A 17,489-nucleotide genomic window follows, 5' to 3' on the forward strand; every position below is an offset into this window, starting at 1 on the left:
AAATAAACCAGTAAAAAGTAATGAGATAGAAGCAGAAATAAAAAGTCTCCCATCAAAGAAAAGCCCAGGTCCTGATGGCTTCACTGATGAATTCTACCAAGCATTCAAAGAAGAACTAATACCAATTCTACATAAACTATTCCAAAAAATCAAGGAGAAGTGCATACTCCCAAACTCATTCTATGAGGCCTGTATGACGCTAATACCAAAAGCAGACAAAGACACACAAAAAAGAAAACTATAGACCAAATCTACATATATGTAAAAATTTTCAACAAAATACTTGCAAGCCAAATTCAACAACACATTAAAAAGATTATTCATCATGATAAAGTGGAATTCACCCCAGAGATGCAAGAATGCTTCAACATAAGTAAATCAATCAATGTGATACATCATATCAACAGAACAAAGGACAAAAACATATGATCATTTCAACTGATGCTAAAAATGTATTCAATAATATTCAACCTTGCTACATGATAAAAACACCCAAAAAACTGAGTACAGAGGAACATACATCAACACCATAAAAGCCGTATATTACATACCTACAGTTATTATCATACTGAATGAGGAAAAACTAAAAGTCTTCCCTCTAAGGTCTAGAACAAAAAAAGGATGCCCTCTTTCACCACTGCTATTAAGTATAGTACTGAAAGTTCTAGCTCCAACAATCAGGGAAGAGTAAGAAATAAAGAACATCCAAATTGGAAAGGAAGTTTTCAAATTATCCTTATTTGTACTTGATATAATCTTATATCTACAGAAACATAAGATTCCACAAAAAATACTATCAGAACCTATAAAGAGATTCAGTAAAGTTGCAGGATACACAATCAACATACAACAATCAGTAGCACTCTATATGTCAACAGCAAACAATCTGAAAAAGAAACCAAGAAAGTATTCCATTTACAATTGCTACAAATAAAATATATAGCAATAAACTTAATCAAAGAAGTTAAAAACCTCTACAATGAAAACTATACAATATAGAAGAAAGAAACTGAAGACACAAAAAACAAATGGAAAGATGTTCCATGCTCATGGATTAGGAGAATCAATATTGTTACAACGTTCATAATACTCAAAGCAAGCTACAGATTCAGTGCAATCCCCCATCAAAATACCAATGACATTCTTCATAGAAATAAAAAAATAATAATAATCCTAAAACTTACAGGGAGCCACAAAAGACCCAGAATATCCAAAGCCATCCTGAGCAAAAGGAACAAAACTGGAGGAGTCATGTTATATTACTTAAAATTATATTACACAGCTGCAGTAATCAAAACAGCATGGAATGACATAAAAACAGACACATAGACCAATGGAACAGAATAGAGAACCCAAAAATAAATCCAACCATCTATAGTGAACTTATTTTCAACAAAGGTGCCAAGGACATATATCAAGGAAAGGACAATCTCTTCAATAAATGGTGTTGGGAAAACTGGCTATCCATATGCAGAAGAATGAATCTAGACCCTTGCCTCTTGCTATATAGAAAGATCAAATCAAAATAGATTAAGGACTTAAATTTAAGATCTGAAATTATGAAACCATTATGAAACTACTAAAGGAAAACATTGAGGAAATGCTCCAGGACATTGATCTAAGCAATCATTTCTTGAGTAATACCCCAAAAGCACAGGTAACCAAAACAAAATTGGATAAATGAGATCACATAAAGCTAAAAAGCTTCTTCATAGCAAAGGAAACAATCAAAAAAGTGAAGAGACACCCCACAGACTAGTAGAAAACATTTGCAAATCACCCTTCTGACATGAGACTAATAACTAGACTATATTAGGAGCTCAAACAATTCAACAGAAAAAAATCAAATAATCCAATTAAAAATGGGCAAAAAATCTGAATAGACATTTCTCAAAAGAAGACATACTGATGGCCAACGGGTATATGGAAAAATACTCTACATCATCAGTTATTAGTGAAATGCAAATCAAAACTGCAATGACGTATCATTTCACCCTAGTCAAAACGGCTTTTATCAAAAAGACAAGCAATAACGTATGCTGGCTAGGATATGGAAAGAGGGGAACCCTTGTACACTGTTAGTAACAATGAAAATTAGTGAAACTATTATGGAGAACAGTTTGGAGGTGCCTCAAAAGCTAAAAATAGATCTGCCATATGACCAGCAATCCACTGCTAATATATATTCAAAAGAAAGGAAATCAATATATCAAAAAGATATCTGCACTCCCATGTTTATTGCAGCACGATATCCAAGACTTGAAATCAACATAATTATCCATCAACAGATGAATGGATAAAGAAATTATAGTACATATACACAATGGAATATTATTCATCCATTAAAAAAATGAAATCCTTTCATTTACAACAACAAATGCAGGTGGAGAACATTATGTTAAGTGAAACAAGCCAAGTATAGAAACACAAATATCATGTGGGAATTAAATATTAAAGCAATTGCTCTCACAGAGACAGACAGTATAGTGACAGTTACCAGTGGTCGGAAAGGGTAACAGGGAGGGGATAAAGTGGGGATGATTATTGGGTGCAAAAATACTGATAGATAGAATGACCAATATTTGATAACACGACAAAGTGATTATGTCAACAATAAATAATCATTTACTTTCAAATGACTAAAAGAGTGTGATTGCAACATTCTTAACACAAAAAAGGGATAAATATTTGATCCAGGATTCGTTTGTTTCTTTTAGATGGTTCAACATTACTATTTTTCAATTTTTTTGTCAAGCTGTTCATGAATCTCCATTTCTTTAAAGTTAAATACTGGAGTTTTATAGTTTCCTTTGTTGGTGTCATGTTTGCTTCATATTTGATCCATGTAGCCTTCTATTGGTGTCTGTGCATCTGACAAACAGCTCTTCAAGTCTTCATAAACAGTCTTGTTTGGAGCCAGTAAAAACCTTTCCTTCCTGAGTCCCAAGACTGATAATACTGCATCCAAGATCAAAGACAAACAGGTCTAGAGCCAGGTTATGTGCAGTAGTGTCTCTTACAAGTGGTCCTCATGGGTGTGTTTTTCCCTGTGTCCTTGGGCAAATAGCACTGCCCTTGGACTATGGAAGAGTAGGTCTGGAGCTTGCTCATAAGGCTGCTTCAGAGTTTACAGCCAGGTCTGAGTTTGGTAGACCTATTACTGGGACACAGAAAGGCGTGTCTTCTGCTGGGTCTCTGGAAAGGCAGGGCTGCCTCAGCACCATGATAGAGTAGGCTTATAGTCAAGTCACAGGACAGATTTAGACCCCATAATCAGGATGAAGGTTAGGGGATCTTGCCACCAGGGGCAGAGATGGGCATGTGTCCCACCAGGTCTTTGCAGGACAAGAATGCCCCCAGACAGTGACAGAGCAAGGCTTCAGCTAGGTCACACTGCTGCTTCAGGGTGTGCAGTTGGTTCAAATACAGCCAGCCTGTTACTGGGAGCATAAATAAGCATGACTACTCTAGGATCTCTTACAAAATGGGCCTGGTGGCAGGATCATGACTAAGCAAAGCTGGAGCTGAGTCCACAGGGCTATGGGAATGTTTCTGGTCTAGATTCAGAATCATGGTCAGTGAGTCTGCCACCAGGGCATATACCTGCTTTCTCAAAGCAGCAGTTCTTAGACTTGAGCTCCATCATGGCTTTATAATCTGAGACCTGGATTCCAGAGCTACGACAAAAGCACTTTTGCATAAGGATGGGTCTTTGATCATTGTTTCTATGGAGATGTGTGTGCTAGGGACCTCCTAGTCCACTACCTTGATACTTTCTTCTATGCTTTTAAGTTTTAAATCAACTTACAATCTTTGAAATAGTTAGCTCATTATGTAAGCATATATGCCCATACTTGTCAAAAATAAATGTACATAAATGCATATTTACACAAAATATTTATAAATAATGTATGAAAGAGCATGATTCTATACTCATATTGAGAGGTTCCCTTAATATTAAAAAAACCAGGCTCTCTCAATGTTTTAAAACAACTGAAAATAAGGACTGCCTCTAAACAAAAAAAAATGACTGTGCTACTGCAGTTATGGGGCTTTGGGAGTGGGTGAGGCATGTCAAGTCTTAAGAGAGAAACATGGAACAAACAGACCACCTAGGCACTGAATTTCTGATTCAATAAATTCAAATTATGCCTTTTTAAATTTCAATATTAGTTTTCACTGAAGTTTCTTTTTTCATCTCTATATTTCATTTAAAACCTTCCTAATACATGCATGATTTTGAAACTGCTAGACTCACTAAATTAGTAAGAAAAGGGAAATTCATGATGCAGCATTATGGAAGAGGATTCGAGGTTAACGGGTAATTATTACATATATGAATTGAGGTTAGGAATCCTCTTAGGAAATTCTGTAACTATTTGTGATATTAAGAAAGAGACACTAGAGTCTCTTCAGGGATATCCTTGTACCCCTGTCTCCCCATCTCAAAGAAAGTCTGACTATAGTTAATAAAAATTCAATAGAAGTTATTATGCATTAAGAGCTAATAACTGTGTTTCTCTCTTATACCCTGAGTAGAGATGAAGAGTCAGAAAGAGTACCCATCATTCATGACTTCTGTGATAAGTGGATTCAGCACACATTGCCTAATCAAAAAACAAATAGGTATATTTCAGTGTTTCTCTCTGCTTTTCCTCAAATCTTGCTATAGTTTTAAAGTTATGAACAGATTAAGAGTGTGGAATCCTGGGTGAGAAGGCAATAAATAATCATATTTGGGGACATTAGGACTCAAAATGTGCCCTAGCAAATCCCACAATGTGGCAATATACATCTTCTTTGAAAAAGAATGCAGTATCTGGGGTTTATTTTATTGTGGGTATTGACCATCCTATCAGTGGCCCACTCGTACAAGAAATGCATTGTCACTGCCAGTTGCCAGATCATAAATTCTCTGCACATTTTAGAACATGGCCAAGCAGTGAGAGAACACTGGGTTTTCAGGGCAAAGTCTTCATACATATTTCAATTGGCATAATAATAAGAATTATCTTCAATATCAAAACTGATACAGTGTGATAAATAAATCTATGTTAACCCTCCCTATGAGTTAAGGAATTTAATTATGTAGTCTGAATACGTCCCTACTACTGAATGAAAATTTTCTCATTTGGAAAGTAATGTTTCAGCAATAATCTAGGTGAACAGCTCCCTCTGATGGGAACTTTTGACTTAGACAATCTTTGACTTATTTAAAAGAAGCAATTGCCCAAGGAAATATACCAAATGAAAGCCCTCAAGAATTATTTCAAAGATAAAATTAAAATTCTTGAAATATATTAATCTAATTTTTAAAACTGCAGAAAATATTATAAAACATAATATGGTGGAAGAAAAATTTGGTAATAAGTTAGCAGTCTCTTCTCACTTCCCTTTCTCTCACTATAAGTAGCAGTGGACTTCCTTGGTGTTAAGAGCTAAGGAAAACAGTTCTTTCAAACAGTAGTTCATAGATAAAAAAAACATTTAAGGCTCTTCCTCTTTCCTCCCCATCTTCATTCTTCTTTATTTTGGATGATAACAATGATGATAACAGCAGCTTGAAAGCATTCTAACACCAGCCCTCCTTTGTTTTCCACTGTGAACCAATGTGATTAAAAGCCTTAACGAAATTATACAAGTATAGTAAAGAACTCATACAAATAACGTGAAAAAACCCAAAGACCTAGAGCATAGAAACACTGTATTTAAATACCACACACACACACACTCATACACACACACTCACATATATACAAATATACATATAATCACATATACTTTAATGAAATAGAACTAAGAGTCCAAAATAAGTCTTCATATTTATATTCACTTCATTTTCAACAGAGATGCCAAGATACCTAGATGGATAGAGAATAATATTTTCAACAAATGATGCTGAAACAGCTGAGTTTCCACATTCAAAGGAATACATTTGAACCCCTACCTCACACCAGAAAAAAAATTACCTCAAAAGAAATCATGTATCTGAATGTAAAAATAATATCAAGAAGGCCTTGGAAGAAAATATTGGAGTAAATCTTTGTAACCTGAGGTTAGGCAATGGCTTCTTAGATATGGCACCTAAACCACAAATGACAAAATAAAAAATAAATAAATTGGACTTTATCAAAATTAAAAACTTTAGAGGTTTGGAAGACATCATCAAGAGAGTGCAAACACACACAACAGAATTGTAAAAGTATTTGCAAATCATATATCTCATAAGGAACTCTTATGCTGAATGCATTAAGAATTCTAAGCATAATATTTAAAAAATCCAATTTTAAAATGGTCCAACGATTTGATTAGCCATTTCTCCAAAGAAGATATAAAAAGGCTAATAAGCACATGAAAACATGCTCGATATAATTAGTAATCAAGAAACTACAAATCAAAACCACAACAAAATAGTACCTTACGCAAAGTAAGATGACTATAATGCACAACATAGACAATAGCAAGTTTTAGTGAGGATGTGAAGAAACCAGAACCCTGGTACAAATGTCAGATGGTACAGCTGCTTTTTAAAATAGTCTGGCAGTACTTCAAAAGGTTAAAGACAGTATTATCATATGACACAGCAATTCCTCTCCTACAATATGGCCAACTGAAATGGAAACATACGTCCACACAAAAATTTGTATGTAGATATTCATAGCAACATTATTCATAATAGCCAAGAACTGAAAAATCCAAATGTCCATCAACAGACGTATGGATGAACAAAATGTGATATACCCATTCAATGAAATATTATTCAACAAAGAAAAAGAATGAAGTGCATTTACAAGATACAACACAGATGAACCTTGAGAACATTACGCCAAGTGAGAAAGAACACATATAACGTTATTTCACTTATATGAAATGTCCAGAGTAGGCAAACCAGACAGAAAGTAGGGTCTAGGGTTGGGAATAGGGGAATAGGAAGATGTTGATGTAAAGGTTTGGGGTATCCTTTAAGAAAGAGGAAAAATTCTAGAATTAATTGTGGAGATGGTTGTCCAACTCTGTGAGCAAGCTAAAAATCATTGATTCTTACACTTTATATGTATGAATTGCATGATATATGAATTATACATAAATAAAGCTGTTTCCAGAAAAAAAGGAAATCATGGATAAAAGAAAATATAAAAGGGAACAAGAAAACATTCTTAAGTGAATAAAAGTGTAAACACAACAAATCAAAATATGCGCACTGTAGTTCAAAATACTCCTTACTTGGCAATTTATTGCACCTAAGAACCTATGTTACAAAAGAAGAGAGGTCTCAAGTCAAAAATTTAAAGTCCTAGTTTATGAAACTACAAAGAAAAACCCATCAAATTAAACGCAAAATAAACAGAAAAATAAAATGAGAAAAATAAAGGTGAAAAAAACATAAAAGGAGGAAACAGAAGAATAATTGACAAAATCAGTTGATCTAAAAGCTTTGTTTTGGAGATCGGAAAAAGTAATAATGACACGTGTATTCATACCAAAAAATTATACATGTATGTTAATGGTGGCATTATTATCCTTTAACTAGTGTTTGCAAAAATAGACTATAGTACATCCATAGCATGAATCCTACTCAGCAATAAAGAGGAACAAATTGCTGATGAAGATTGCATGGATGTGTTATCAAAAAGCCATCAAGCTGTATACTTAAGATTGTACAACTTCTTATATGTCAACAGCACCTCAAAAATAAAATTTAAAATCTGAAAATTTTATGAATATATTGAATAATATTCAATATATTGAATAATAAATTCTTAAAAATATGCTTTGGCACATATTATGGAAAACCAGTATTCTATATTGTATTTTGTAACATATCTCTAAATCTAATATTGACATCAGTGGGACATCCAAACCCTTACAGGCCACCATCACAGGCATAATACTGGGCTAGACAGATGGGTCTACACTGGACAGGACTCCGATGTGTACATAAAAGAAAATTGAATTTTATTAAATTCATTTCTAAGACCTGAAGAAAATAGGTAAAATTGAGGTAGGCATAGAGTGGCAACTAGAAAAGGAACAGTCAGATACAATTGCAGACATTCATTACTCCCCATTTAAGCTTTTATTTTTTTTTTTCAGAATATTATGAGGATACAAACGTTTTGATTAAATGATTTGCTTTGGGGAAGTTTGATTCAAACTTATTGGCCAGCACCAAAATAGCATGCATTGTACCCATTAGGTCTGTATTTACCTGTCTCTCTCTCCCCCACCCTCCTGCTTGTGTTCTGTGAAGTTTTCCTACCACATGTGCACATGAGTGTTGATCAATTAGTTCCAGTTTAATAGTGAGGACATGTGGTATTTGTTTTTCCATTCTCGTGATACTTCAGAGACAATTCTAAGCAAAGTATCTTATCTAAGCTGTTACCTCATGAGTGCCACCAGTTATTACAGTGTGTGTTTCTATCACCAACAGCAATGGTCGGGCATCAATCTATATGGATTTATCTAACAGAAAACTTACAAATAGTTAATTTCAGTTTGAAATGATTGCAAATTTTATGTTTCAAAAAACATAAAATCCAATACAAAACTATTAATACTTTAAAACACAGCATGCAAAGAAGCAGAAAAATTTAACTCATAGCGAGAAAAATATCAATTTATGGGAAATGCCCAGAAAGGACACATATGCGAAAATTAGTAGACACAGGCAATAAAGCAGCTATTATCAATATATTCCATATGTCTGTGAAACAAGAGGAAAGAGTTAGCATGTTAAGTAGATACATAAAAGACACTTTAAAAACAAAAAGAATTTCAAGAGATAAAAAAATAACATGCTGATACTGTTGAAGAAATGATTAATGAACTTGAAAGCATAACAAGAGTAACACAAAAGGAAAAAAGAAACTAAAACAAATGAACAGAGCATTAGTGAACTGTGAGACAATTTCAAGTGGCCTAATCTGTATGTAATTGGAACCCTAAAAATATGGGGTCATAAAAAATGTTTGAGTAACTAATTGCAAAATGTTTTCAAAATTTGATGAGAATTAAAAACCTACACAGTTCCATGAATCTTAAAATAAAACTTCAAGCAGAAGGAACATGAGAAACACTTCTCCTAAGTATGCGATAATCAAACTGATTAAAACCAATGCTGAGAGAAAATCTTAAAAGCATTGAGGGGTGGGGGAGGGGAGAGATAGGACACATACAGAAGAATAAGAGAATGACTACAGAGCTTTTATCAATACCAAGTAAACCAGTTGACAGTGAAGGAACGTTTTTTAATTACTACAATAAAAGCACTGTCAACCTAGATGTCTAGCAAACATATCTTTCACAACTTAAAAAGAAATAAACATATTCAAACATAAAAAGCTGAAAATTAAAATTAATGCTTATAGTATATGCAAAGTATTAGGTTGGTGCAAGAGTAATTGCAGTTTTGGACCCTGAATTTTAAATCATTATAACTAATATTACAATATTAGTATAACTATTATTAAAACTATAATATTATATAAAATTATAACTAATATTATAAATGTGGTTTTCATTAAAAAGTTAAATCAATTATTTTTGCCAGATCAATATAAGGAGTTCAACCTAAAAATAAGACTGTTGACTTCACAGACTGAGTCAATCTATTTGCTGATTCATTTTCCACCAAGGATTACTGGCAACTCCACTACAGTACTAAGACCACAAACTATATACTATGCCTGCACATCACATTTTGCTTTTTTGTTAAGTAACAAAGGTTTATAGACATGGATGCTATATTTCTTTATTAAAGCATGTGAACTTCTAAGAGCAAATTCAAACAAAACACTTTGAAGCTTTCTGTTTAACCAGATACCATAATGAATTTAGGTAAAAAGAGGATAGAGACAAAGACTAGGCATTCAGATTCTGCTTGAGAAATAGAAGTTTTAAGCAAACTACTCAGCCATAAAAAAAAAAAAAAAGATTAACTAACACCTCTTGTATTAATCTGGATTAAGCAGGAGACCATTCTTCTAAGTGAAGTTTCACAATAATGGAAAAACAAAAATCGCATGTACTCACCACTAAATTGAAGCTAATTGATCAACATTTATTTGCACATATGGAAATAATGTTCATCTGAAATCAAGCAGGTTGGGGGAGGAGAGGATGGGTAAATTCACACTTAATGGGTACAACGCACTAGCTGGAGGATGGGCTCACTTATAACTTTGCCTCACAAGGTACAAAATCAATGTATGTAACCAAAACATTCATACCCCTGTAATATTCTGAAATAAAAATTAGTGATATAAATCCTATAATAAATATAAATATGCAACTCTTTGCCTAATAGCAATAAATTTAATCACATTGAAAACATTATTTAACTAGCAGAATTCATCTTCTAAGGCTATTTTTATAAACCAATGTTTTAGAACTGTTCAAACATAGTGCTATTTTTATGTAAATATAAAACTTACAGAATGATTACCTTGTCTATAACATATTTTTTGGCGGGCATCTTGCCCTGAATTCATCCAAAATAGCAAGGGGCAATTGACAGTTTAATTTTTCTGTAACACATAAAATAAAATTTTGAAGACTGATTTTGCATTGTTTTCATTATGAATACATCTTTTTTGTTTCCAAATGATGGCATAATATCTAATAAACTTGTTATAGTCCATGTACTACTATGGAAATCCTGAAATGCCTCACCAGGAAGACTTAACTCAAACTGCTCAGCCTCACCATCCCAGGAAACGGTTGTTATTACAAAAAGATCTGCAGGGAATATTTCTTTGTAGCCCACCCTGTTAATCCCAGCTTGAAATCACACTTCTTCAGAGGGATGTGCAGTTTTGTAGTTGGACATCAAAGCCTTAAAGATAATCTCTTTGCCATAGGCATCATGGCTGAGGACGTTAGCCAAGCCCCACTTTCAGGCCCATTCTGAAGCAACTCGCCAGAAGTTCTCTTTGTTCCCTCACAATTCTCCTTTCTCTTCTTCCATTCTCCATGGGATGAACAGTGTGTTCAATAACTAGACTTGATATTATTATCTATGTGTCAGTAAGCAAGTCACATACCATTTCCTCATCTGAGAACAGGATAAGGAGACTTATGTTTTTTTTTGTTTTTTTTTGTTGTTGTTGTTGTTTTGTTTTTGAGACAGAGTCTCGCTTTTTGTTGTCCAGGCTAGAGTGAGTGCCATGGCGTCAGCCTAGCTCACAGCAACCTCAAACTCCTGGGCTCAAGTGATCCTTCTGCCTCAGCCTCCCGAGTAGCTGGGACTACAGGCATGTGCCACCATGCCCGGCTAATTTTTTATATATATATCAGTTGGCCAATTAATTTCTTTCTATTTATAGTAGAGACGGGGTCTCGCTCTTGCTCAGGCTGGTTTTGAACTCCTGACCTTGAGCAATCCGCCCGCCTCGGCCTCCCAAGAGCTAGGATTACAGGCGTGAGCCACAGCGCCCAGCCGAGACTTATGTTTAATACATTTTCTAAAAAAAAAAAAAAAGAAAGAAAGAAAAGAAAAAGAAAAAGAAAAAGAAAAATGAATGTGGCACACAGGTTGGGCCTCATGTTTAATTTTTTATTTTAGGAAACAAAGTGAGAAGTCAAATTTACATTTGAAATAATAAATCAGACAATGTTCATGCCATATACCTTTTTTTGCATTTTAAAAGAAGTATTAGGTCTTCCTTTTAAAATGAGAACCCTTGCAACACAGCCAGGCTATCAAAGAATCTTGATAAAGCATGTGACACTATTCTATCACCAAGAATGTTACTGTGTAATTTTTAAGCAGGATCACAGGTATACATATAAGTCAGTGACAATGTCAATTCTGTTATAACAAAATATATAAGTAGACCAATGCATTGTCATTATTGGTGAGCAGAGTGATGACCCCAGTCCATCCACAAACATCCATAAGAATAAGACCTTAGTCCAGTAAGGTTTCATTACAGATATGGGGCTTAAAATCCATAATAAGAGCCATCAATAAAATAACCATTAAATATTCTGTAATTGGAAATTTTTACAACTTTACTCATGTCTATGCAATTTTTGTCATCCCTTCTCTGTTTTAATACAGTAATAAATAATTAATAAAACCCTAAAAGCAAGAAAGGGCTCTACATGATTGCCTCAGAGAAAGAAAGAAAGCAAGAAAGAAATAAACCCGTCTGACAGGATCCAACTCCGTGGCTTATGGGGAAGATACATCAGAAAAAATAGGAGGTAGCACTATCCTTACATAGGAAAGGCTATTAGCTCAGGATCTCCATCTGGTAAGAGGAATAAGGATCTGGTTGGGGCCACCGTGGGACTGAGAAGACTCTCGGAGTCCAAGAATAGGCCCACATGGTTACATTGCATGCTGAAAGATAAGGAGATGTTAATGTAGAAATCTAGCCAAGAAGACTTTAGAAAGAAAGATGAAGAGAAAGAAAAGAGCAAAAGGAGGAATAGGACAAGGAGGAGCAGGAAGAGGAGAGAAAGACCAGCAGTGGAAACAAGAACTAAGGCAGCACCACTGGCTCTGCTCAGTTTCTCATTTTCTTCAGGGTTTTCTTCAGAGCAAGTTTGACATCCTTGTTCCTCAGGCTATAAATGAGAGGGTTCAACATGGGAACCACATTTGTGTAAAACACTGAAAATAATTTCCCCTGGCCCACAGACCCAGCGGATGATGGCTTAACATGAGTGAGCAGCCCAAAGCCATAAAAGAGCCCAACAGTTATTATGTGGGAGCCACAGGTGCTGATGGCTTTAGACCAACCCTTAGCTGAGGACATGTGAAGGATACTGAAAAGTATCAAAGCATAAGAGATGATGATAATGAGGCTAGATCCCATGACAACTGTGCCCCCAATAACAGAACTCACCAGCTCATTGGCATAGGTGCTGCTGCAGGAGAGCTCGAGGAGGGGGAAGATGTCACACATGTAATGGTTGATGATGTTGGAATCACAAAAGGTAAGTCTGATCATGCACCCTGTGTGCACCACAGCAGCAGCAAACCCCATCAGGTATGACCCCAACATCAGCAGAGAACAGCTCTGAGGGGACATGGCCACCGTATACAGCAGGGGCTTACAGATGGCCACATACCGATCATAGGCCATGGCTGTCAGCACATAGCACTCAGATGTGACAAAAAAGCAGAAGAAAAATAGCTGAGTCATGCATCCTGTAAAGGAGATGGTGTTCCTCTCTGAAATAAAGCTCATCAGCATTTTGGGGGTAAGGACAAATGAATAACAGAGATCAATGAAGGACAGATTGAAGATGAAAAAGTACATGGGGGTGTGAAGGTGTGGATTCAGGCAAATTAGATTGATTAAGCTCAAGTTTCCCACCACAGTGACCATGTAGTTCACCCAGAGCAGAAAAAACAGGGGCAGTTGGAGCTCAGGCTGATCTGTTAATCCCATGAGAACAAACTCTGTCACTGAAGAGTCATTTTCCACAGCCATTCACTCCACAGGTGTGATCTACAGGAACAGGGTAGAAGGCGACATTAACAATGGACCCTCTTTTTTATATACAGAGAGAGAGCAGAATCTGCTGGTTTAGAATCTCCAGGTTGTCTAAAAACACACAACAAGGCATCTAAAAAGCAAGACTTTTCATGATGATTCCCCAGTATTTCCCATTTCCTCTTCCCCTAACCCATGTAGTGTGTTTCTGTGCAGAGAGAACGCTAGTAAACCTTCCAATGTCTATGCACACATTTCCCTCCCTTCTGTTTAGAATTCACAAAGGATTAGGGCTGAAAACAGCAATAAATGTATAGTGTTCCCCCCGCCCCCCAGAACCCTTGATTTATATAGTTTTGTGTTTGAAAAAAAATTATCAAAACCAAAGTGATTCAGTGCTCACCTTCCTATCCTTGGAGGACTGACCACTGCTGGCCATTTTTGCTCTCTCTCCCCACTGTCCTGAGGGGTAAAGATTTCTGATGATAGGAAGTAACAGTCAGCACACAGACTGCAGTCTTTGGCATCCTAGAAGAGATATTCTAGGGAATATCCCATTATTTCTATTTGAGAATTTCTCATATGATTCTCTTCACCTGCAAGGAGGAAAACAGTTACCTTGTATGAACCTCTTAAACAACTAACTCAAATGAAAATCTATCTCACGCTCTACAGTTCTGGAAGAATTGATTAGAAGCACAGAAATTTATTCTGTGCTTTATGGTTTCCTCCTAAATTTGATGAGCCCCTTGAGGGTAGATATTACTGAGCCTATGTTTCTATCCTGTGTCACAGAACTAGCATCAGACCCTTTGGGACTGCGTGTTCTACTCAGGTTAAAATTTCACTTTGGGAAATTCTAATCCCCAATGCAGAGTAGTGGGTGTCTGCCTTTGGCACTCTCCTCATCATCCCCTGGAGTTTATGCTACATTCTACTAGAGAAAAGTCCAGGGGCACAGAAACTTTTAATTTCTAGTACTTTTCTACAAGCCTCTGAGATTGCATTAGTAAAATATTAATAGTAGACCTTAGATTAACACTCCATATGCCTGTGCATTTCACCTCAGTAAAGAGACACAGTAAAGTGGTTGAAAGAGTGGGAGTGAACCCTCCCGTCAGACTGAATTTAGATCTGGAATTCTTAACTTCCAAATTCTGAGACTGTAGACAGTCATAGAATGTCTCTTATCTTCATATATGTATATTTGTATTTATGTATACCTATGTATGCTTATAAATTGAGGTTATCAAAAGAGCCATCTCATACAGTCGTTGTGGGAATTATATGAGTTAATTCACATAAAGTATTATAAATGTGTCTGAGACGTAAAAAGAGCCTGATAGATGTTAGTATCCCTTCCCCTGATCCTCATCCATATTCATATAAATCAAGGTTTCTCAATCTTGTCACTTTTGACATTTGGGATGAGATCATTTTTTGTTGTGGGCTGTCCAGTGTAGATGCATAGCATCCCTGCTTTACCCTTTAGATGCCAACAGGGTCCCTCTGACACACATAGAAGATGTCACAATCAAAATTCTCTCCACTGTCAAATGTACCTTGGCTGGCAAAATTGCCTTTGAATGTGAACCAGCACTTTCCTCAGTGTGGCTTTCACAATCTTATTCCTTAAACTGTAGATGAGGGATTGAGCATGGGCCACAGGCTAGTATAGAAAATAGAAGAAACTTTTCTCTGGTCCATAGATCCAGGAGAAGAATATTTAAGGTACATGAATGCTGCTGTGCAGAAAAGAGAGAAAGAGCAATGATGTGAAAGGTATGAGTACTGAAGGCTTTTGATCATCCTTGAGTGGATTTGATACGAAGAATGCTAGTGAGGATAAAAATGTAAAAATTTGGATGGTAAAACTGGGTACTGTGATATTAATACCCACAGAAACGAGAACTATGACCTCATTGACATAGGTGCTGGTGCAAGACAGTTGGAGGAGGGGGAGTATGTCACACAAGTAGTGGTTGATGACATTAGCACTGCAGAAGGTCACCCTGTGTGGGCACTGGCTCCAGCAAATCCCATTGTATAAGCTGCAAAAGTTAGCACAGAACAGATCTGATGGGACATGGTGACCTTATATAGCAATTGATTACAGATGGCCACATAGCGGTCATAGGCCATTGAGGTCAACATGTAGCATTCAGAGATGACAAAAAAGAGAAAGAAAAATAGCTGAGTCATGCACCCAACATAGGAAATGATATTCTTCTTTGATACAAAGCTCATCAGCATTTTGGGAGTGAAAACAGAAGAGTAACAGAGATCAATGAAAGAGAGGTTGAAGAGGAAATAGTATATAGGGGTGTGGAGGTGAGAATTTGGACTAATAAGAGTGGTCAAGCCAAGGTTGCCCACCATTGTGACAATGTAGATCATTAAAAACATGTAAAAGAGGGGTTGTTGGAGCTCTGGACGATCTGTTAATCCAGCAAGAATGAACTCAGATACTAAGGAATCATTTCTGTCCAGCATCTTCATCTTCAAAAATCTGGGAGGACAGAAGAAAATTCCATTAATACACAACCCAGTTCTCATTTATGAGGAAAGGACTTAGACTGGTGGAATTCAGGTGAGTTCTCCTTTGTTTCATGGGGTCTGAATGTACTGCCACATCCACCCCTCAAAATTTCAACCACTCTGTGTTTTGTCTGCATGAACTGAATGTGACAATCACTACTGTCCTGTCTAGAAGACAGAGAGGTGGAATAGCTGAAGTCCAAGCCTACCTGCCAATGAGCTGGGGTTGTGGGGATGTGTCTCTCATCTCTCTTCTTTCATGTTCACTTCCTGGTTTTTAGTCATGTTTCCATAATTCTACTAAACATCTCAGTTCTCTTGTGGTGATCATCAAGTAAGTAAAAATTAACTTAAATCAATAACTCACACCTTATATAAACATTAATTAAGACTAGATCATGCACCTAAATGTAAAACTTGAAGTCATAAAACTTTAAAAAGAAAACATAGGAGGAAAATTAGGGTGACTTAGCGATTAGCAAAGAGTTCTTCAACTTGACACCAAGAGTATAATTTATAATAAAAAATTGAGACATCAGAATTAATGAAAATTAACATTTTCTCTTCTTTGAAAGACAATGATAAGAGAATAAAAAGAAAACACACTGACTAGTATAAAAGTTTATAAATCACATGTTGCATAAATAATCTATATTTGGAATACATATGGAAATCTCAAACTGAACAGTAAGAAAACAAAGACCCCAATTTAATAATGAGCATGGATTTGAAGAATCACTCACGAAAATGTTTATATGGATGGCATACAAGCACCTGAAAAGCACTCCATATCACTGGTCAATAAGAAGTGCAGATGGAAGGGGCAGTGTGTATATACACACGTAATGGGTGTGGTACACACCATCTGGGGGATGGACACACTTGAAGCTCTGACTCAGGTGGGGCAAAGACAATATATGCAACCTAAACATTTTTACATCCGTAATATGCAGAAATTTAAAAAATAAAATGTAAATTAACACTATAAAAGTATCCATGTCATTATACTTTCTGACCCAGGGTTATGCAAAGATTCTTAAGGCAGAATCCCAGAAACACGGTCTATTAAAAAAATAGCTACACTGGAAGTTATAATACTAAAAACTTTGGCAAATAAATACATGAAAAGTTGTTCAACATCATTAGTCATTTGGGAAATGCAAATTAAAACTGTAATGAAATATTTAAAAAATAAATAAAAAAATTAAAAACTATAATGAAATATTTCTTCAAGACTTATTAGAATGATTAAAATTTTTTATTTATTATTTTCTCAGCATATTATGGGGATACAAATGTTAAGGTTACATATATTACCCTTGTCCCCTCCCCCCTCCAGTCAGGGCTTCAAGCATGTCCATCCCCCAGATGGTGCACATCGCACTCATTATGTATGTATATACTCATGCCCTCCCCCCACACCTGCCCAACACCCGATAAATGTTATTCCTATATATCCACTTAGGTGTTGATCAGTTAATACCAATTTGCTGGTGAGTA

General features: G+C 35.8%; 1 protein-coding gene and 1 pseudogene across 1 annotated transcript; both read right to left on the minus strand.

Moving 5' to 3' along the window:
• Positions 1–12,515: 12,515 nt before the first annotated feature.
• Positions 12,516–13,451, minus strand: LOC105864540 (olfactory receptor 8C8-like). The gene has a single exon (XM_012752474.2). The coding sequence runs from the start codon at positions 13,446–13,448 to the stop codon at positions 12,516–12,518; it is 933 nt and encodes a 310-aa protein (XP_012607928.1). The 5' UTR covers positions 13,449–13,451.
• Positions 13,452–15,003: 1,552 nt separating this feature from the next.
• On the minus strand, positions 15,004–15,971 carry LOC105864531 (olfactory receptor 8B3-like; annotated as a pseudogene).
• Positions 15,972–17,489: the final 1,518 nt, after the last annotated feature.

The sequence above is a fragment of the Microcebus murinus genome, chromosome 4 (genome assembly GCF_040939455.1).
Source record: "Microcebus murinus isolate Inina chromosome 4, M.murinus_Inina_mat1.0, whole genome shotgun sequence".
NCBI lineage: Eukaryota > Metazoa > Chordata > Mammalia > Primates > Cheirogaleidae > Microcebus > Microcebus murinus.

Bases quoted from the DNA above. Each gene is read 5' to 3' on its own strand.
- LOC105864540 (XM_012752474.2), bottom strand. From the start codon at position 13,448: ATGGCTGTGGAAAATGACTCTTCAGTGACAGAGTTTGTTCTCATGGGA.